At 36.8% G+C, this 6,405-nt stretch overlaps 1 protein-coding gene across 1 annotated transcript; it reads left to right on the top strand.

Annotated features, from left to right (window-relative positions):
• Positions 1–12: 12 nt before the first annotated feature.
• LOC140936823 (uncharacterized) lies at positions 13–4,655 on the top strand. The gene is made up of 6 exons (XM_073386321.1): positions 13–240; positions 720–1,373; positions 2,577–2,665; positions 3,214–3,423; positions 3,696–3,765; positions 4,311–4,655. The coding sequence occupies exons 1-6, from the start codon at positions 34–36 to the stop codon at positions 4,536–4,538; spliced, it is 1,458 nt and encodes a 485-aa protein (XP_073242422.1). The 5' UTR covers positions 13–33; the 3' UTR covers positions 4,539–4,655.
• Positions 4,656–6,405: the final 1,750 nt, after the last annotated feature.

The following is a 6,405-nucleotide window of genomic DNA, read 5'->3' on the forward strand; positions in this document are numbered from 1 at the left end:
CCGCTGGCTTTTGTTATTGCGTCGTCCAGTCACATGGTATACCGCCATGTTGTTACATGGAAAGAACATATCTGGAGGAGGGTTTACGCATTATGTTGCTTCGATCTAGGATACAGAATGGCCCTTACAGTCTCAAATCTTCATAAATCTCCAAGATTCCTCAGCAAATACTTGAAAATTTATCCACCATCGACTGTCATTTGCTACACGCATTCACAGCTTGCAATTCAACCGTGCAATGTACGTCGTTTGTACCTTGTGTTTATTTACTCATGTATGAAATGTACAACTTTTGAAATAGATAATTAAGGGCTTATATAGTGATGGCATGTTCTCTGTGATTCATGTAGAAAGATTGCAGCTTGTTTAAATTAGGCGTGGTAATCTGTTTTTTTAAATCAGTCTGCATTTCCGCAATCACTAAAGCTTAAGTTAAGCTTAAAAATATCAGTGAAATATTGTCACTCCAGTTAGTGGAGAATGAGGGAAGAAAGAAATCACAGATTTATATATATAATACATATGTTTGTAAACAACATTTTGAGCCTTTCACGTCTTGTCGCATTTTTTAGTTAATTATTGATGATCTTGGATTGTTCATCGGAGTTGTCGTATGATCTTCTTGAAAGTTGATAGTATCTTTAATATAATAATTAATTTTTTTCTCTTAAGTTACTCACTCCTTCTCATTGAAAATTTTATTATATTATTTTTTGTAGGCTCAAAAACCGTGCATTTTTGTGCTTCATAAGGAAAACAGAAGTGATCTGAAGCGAACTTCAGAAAAGAAAACCAAAGATGTTAATGGGCATTTGTATTTCCCTGCTTCCAGAAAGAAAATAGTCTTTCAAAAGAGCCAGACATATGAAGCAGTAAATGCTTTGTGGAAAAGTATTGGACCACTTGACGTACATGAGAAAGCACAAGACAAATCTTTATTGAAACAATGGAATTGTGACCCATTAATGGATAACAAGCAGTTGGTTTTAATGGTTTTTGAGCAGGATAGAATCACTGGTAAAGCCTCTTTTCTTCATCAGGGAACTCTTCTAAATTCAACCCCTGAGGAGAAGAAGACTTTGCCAAATTCATTAGTAGAAAATGTGGAGAACAAGCGGACAGAGTCAGACTCCATTGATATACCTATGGTAACTACTCAACAAATGTCACAGCTCCATAAAACTAAACAAAACCACCAACAGGTTTTCCAAACTTCTCACTCTGGGTGTTTGCAAAGAGACCTTATTTCAGAGGCTGCAAAGTTATTTGCAGATATTTCTGAAGACACAAAAACCCCAAGCAAGAAAAAAGTGTTGAAGACTGGACCAGATCCTACCCAGCTATCTTCTGTGTTACTTGACCTCAGGGATGAGGTAATGTATAGCAATATATATAGGGAAACCTCATTAATATGGCACCTAAGGGACAGAGCCTGGTGTTTGCATTACAGATCTGACAATATTGTAGATGTAGGGATCGTATAAAGTTGGCAACTTTAGGACCAAGAGAACTGTCTGTAATAAAGAGGTGTCTCTATCATAGAAGTCTCCAAAATGATAGATTTGGCATCTGTAGCTGTTGGGATTGTCATATATCCATAGTCCTTTCTTGGTGGCGGAGCAAAGCCTGCCTGCAATTCTTATGAAATGCTGCTCACTTTTTTCACCTTTGTTGGAACTATTAGATTAGCTTATCAGGGAAAGGGGTTTAACACAAAAGTGTGAGTAATTTACAGGCAAAATTAATGGGAGAAATCAACGTCCTGCAAATGTTGGTGCAGTTAGTGCCTAGTACATTTGCTCAACTTCATTTCATTTCTTCATGAACACATCATTCTCTTTGGAGAGACTAGAGATAGAAACTACTAACATCTAATATTAACTAACAATAAATTATTGATATGCTTTCTCATCTCAGCCAATCAGGTACTCCGTTGCGCCTGTTAGCTGGACTATTCAAAATACCCAAGAATTAGGGGAGGTGGTACTTGGTCTTAATTTTGAAGCCTGTTGACGTGGGTGCAGTAGTTTTAAGTAGGGAGGTGGAAGGGGCTAAGAAATTAAACTTTTTTATGCCGGACGGACTGCAAATAAAAGGAAATACACCTAACAAACTGAAAAAGTTGAAGCTCTCTGTTATTGAAACTTGATGGCTGAAAGGGGCCATCTTTCCTTCCCTCGGTATTGGTCCAATTTTAGGAAACTGTGAACTTCACGAAATCATCATCATCATTTCTTGTTTTCCTAGTAGGCGCATAAGGCACTCGTGTGCTCTGACCAACACTCGCTCTCTGTTGCAGTTAGTATTGTCTCATTATCAATGCTTCTGGTTTCTGTAACAAGAAAAACTGCAAAAAACTAATTTATTATTAGTTTTTTTATGGGGCATGGTCATTAGCCCCACACCCAAACCTCCAACCTGGAGGACCAATGGGTCTCTCTTTGTCTGGTCTCTACCCTTTGACCTCCAGTGTGGCCCTACAAGAAGCACAAGACTCCATGTTAAGCTGGTGACCCCATTCAGAGCAGAAAGTTTATCAATGCTTATTATTTTTATTTTATTATTGTTTTTGATAGATACCAGAATTTTTTCTGAAAAAGCCGAATTACAGTATTTATCATCAAAGAGTGAAATTTGTCAACAATATAATGGGAACCACAACACAGTAAGTATCCTCACAACTTTTTTTGTGTTATGATTGTAATTTGTGTACCAGAAGCCAAATTTGGGTTTGTCATTGTGCTTAATTGGAACACTTAATGTACACTGTAGTGCAAGTGTTACTTGTATGCAACATGCAGCTCTAAACTATAACTTTTTAATTGACTATAATTATTGTTAATCAAAGAAAGTTCTGGCAGTATTGACTGATTCAGGCTATGAGCTTGGTTAATTGGTGTACATAATAAATAGATTTGGTGTACTTAATAGTTTTTGAATGCTAATGATACATAATGTTTGGTTAATGCTAAGTTGATTTATTGGGCCCAAATTATATTATGAATTGAGGGCTTCATCAAACATAAACAGCTAATGATTGGGAAGCAACTGTCTTTTCTGCAGAGTTTCAGGTACATTTTTGTAGAAAAAAAGTGGTCATTCACTGAAACATCTAAAAATCCTGGTGATAAATGAGCTTATTAGTTTAGGTGAAAGTGATGTTTGTTTTGATGTTAATTCCATTTCTGTATACTTTTTTCCTTTTTGCATTAGTGGAATTTATCCATACAGAGCTCAGATAAGTGGCCTGAGGTTGATGGTCTTAAGCTGCATGACAGAGCTGTCCATGGAAGTGTTAAAAATTACAAAACATCCCAATGAAGGAACAATCAAAGTACGCTGGAGAATCAAAGGAATTCCACTGTTAAGAAAAGCTGTTCCATTTATTGGCAGGAGATTAAAGGCCAGCAGTGAGGGTTATAGGTAAATTTTGATTTGATTTGCTAAAAGATTTCCATCATTAAATGAAACCATTATCAAACATTATCAAAAAACAAAAAAATTACCCAGACACTAGTTTGATGTGAAAAACTTTGAGTGTGTTTTAGACTAGCTTTAGTTAATTAATGCTCTATCCCAGAATTGCTTGGTTGTCGTAAATATCAATAATTTGGAGTGTCTCTTTTATTTATTTATTTTATTTTTTTGCTGCTGTACATTCTTTTAAAAGTGAATATATCTCTGTTTTTGTCTAGGTATTTGGATGGCTTTTCTGTGTTTGAAGTTGGAACTGATGGCCTCATCCACTGTCACCGGCTTCATAAGGTAATTAAGTCTTCTTCCACGTCTCATCCCCATTTTTTAAATCAACACATTTTTGAAATTCTTGAATCCTTGGCTTTGGCCCTTTAAAAAGGGTTTATTTTGATATCATTTCTACATCTACATGGCAACCTTAATTAGCACCAACTCAACTCATGCACCTACCTACCCTTGTGCTCTTGGTCCAGTCTAAGAGTCACAAGTGTGATACAGATTTTTAAACATTTTGACGTCAAAATTATTTCAGGCAGACCCCCAGAGGAGCTAATCTTAAGGTTGCTATTTGGCCAGCATGTAACTATGTAGCATTTGTTTGGACTTTGACTAAGGAGGAGTAAATGAAATGCATGGCATGCCATCTAATCATGATCACACGCATTTGGACCTTCTGTGATCATAATTTGATCAAGTGTGATTTTATGCACTATATTACGTGAAACTTACTCAAAGCACAGCATTAGAGCAAGAGCTTTTGCATTTAATCTTGCCTGCATTCACTGAACATTGGTTATTATTAGTTTATAATCTTGAACTATTCTTTTTAATAGGTGATGCCATCATCTTCCCCTGAAAAAGAAAATGCTTTGTGGACAATGTTTTTATTGCCATTTATTCACCTGTTGGATCCAAAATCATGTGAGACATTTGGTGCATTTGAATGCTGCATCACTGATAAAGACATAGAACCTGCTTCAACAGAGGCTGCTGATACTATAGCTGAGTTATTACATCAGCTTTCTGCTACTGACTTGAAGCTTAAACCAAAGTGTTCATAGCTGTTAGACCAGTGGTAGATGTATGTAACAAGTGGAATGTCGGTAATTGTGGATTTTTTACTGGAATGTCAGCACAATTTATTCGTGAATGAATAACTATGGCAGTGTGACCCTGTTATGTGAACATGTTATCTGACTGAACAACGTGAAAAGCTTAGTACAGTAGAGCTTGCCAAGATCTTCTGCCACTATATACTTGCTGATGTAGGAATAATAATATTACAATGATGGGCAAAAAATACTGTATATAATAGACAGTAGTTGAATAGTGCTTCAAATATATAGTGAAACCTTAACAACTGAGTCCATTTCTTTTAATGATGCTGAAAACATGCGATCTTAATTTTCTAATTTGAAAGCTGTAAAAAATTTTGCTATCTATTAATATTGGTCCAGTGCTGTCATTAAGTTTTGAAGCAGCAGTTGCAAAAGAAGATTCACCCGTAACATCTCACAAATATTTATAGTGCCGCCTTTAGCTCTCCACGTTGATCACCTGTAACATCAAGTGAGTTCAGCCATAACAGGTGTTACGGGTTACGGGTTACGGCCCTTAATGACAGCTCTGTTGGTCTACATTGGATATGATGTTTATCCACTCTACCTTTTCAATAAATTATTACCTGGGTGGAAACAAAAACCCTTTTTCCCACCCAAACACAAAACTGAAGTCTTTACATCACTTAGTTGATAATGCAGTGGCAGATCCAGGGGAGGGGCTGCCCGGCCAATGCCCCCCCCCCCCTCTTATTTTTAGACCAAACTGAGGCCTGAAGGGCTGAAAAAATTTTTTGGGGACACTTTCCCCCCCTTACCTAAGGGTCTGGATGACCGCCCCCCCCCCCCCTTATTCCAAGGCCTAGATCCGGTACTGAAATGATATACTGTATTAATCAATCACGACTGCCTATTGTCTATTGCGACTTTTAAACTTCCTGAAGACTGATCCACTGGATGGTTTATTCACCAGCTGGAATTAAATGGGAGTTCAGTTTTGTTTTTGATCCTCGGATGCATGACCTCCAACTTCTTGTATTCAAGCTTTTTCACTTTGCATTCTAGTTCTTTATAGAGAACTTATACCATTTATTCATTCATTCATTTCATTTTGCCATTACCCGGAAATACAACAACAGTATACAGAAATACACTAGAAGTTCTCATTGAGAAGGGAAGTGCTGCCGTGAGTTGCGATGCGAATAGGACAAAGACAGTATGTAGAACAGTTAAACATATGAATTTTTTTCTTAAAGTCAATAACATAGAATTATGATGCACTCTGAGTAAAATACAAAAAATGAACCGATCACAATGACAAATATGTTTACATTCACATACTGACTCGCCAGAGTTTCAACATGATTTTGTAATAGACCTTGTCACGATTTCGACGCCATCTTGACGAGTAGGCAAATGCGTGAGAAATTACAGTGTTTGTATGAGAATCTAATGTCGAATAATTTCCGTAAAACGGCTGTTCTGAAAAAAATATCTATTGTAAACTAAAGCTACAAAGCAAAGGATTGTCCTAAAAAATTTGGGGGGTGTTCCTGTTCTTAAATTTCTCCAGAGGCTTGCTTTAGATTTTCCATATATTTGTCTGTAATTTTCCCGGGACTTTCTTACAGACAAATGTATAGAAAATTGTAAAAAGTGGTTCTAGGTCTTCTAGTGCATGTAACGCCCTCCAATTTTTTCAGGAGAATCCTTAGGAGTGAAGCTTTAGTTTACAATAGATATATATTTTTTCAGAACAGCCGTTCTACGGAAATTATTCGACATTAGTTTCTCATACAAACACTGTAATTTCTCACGCGTTTGCCTACTCGTCAAGATGGCGTCGAAAACCGTGACAAGGTCTATTCAT

The sequence above is a fragment of the Porites lutea genome, chromosome 5, assembly GCF_958299795.1.
Source record: "Porites lutea chromosome 5, jaPorLute2.1, whole genome shotgun sequence".
NCBI classification, from domain to species: domain Eukaryota; kingdom Metazoa; phylum Cnidaria; class Anthozoa; order Scleractinia; family Poritidae; genus Porites; species Porites lutea.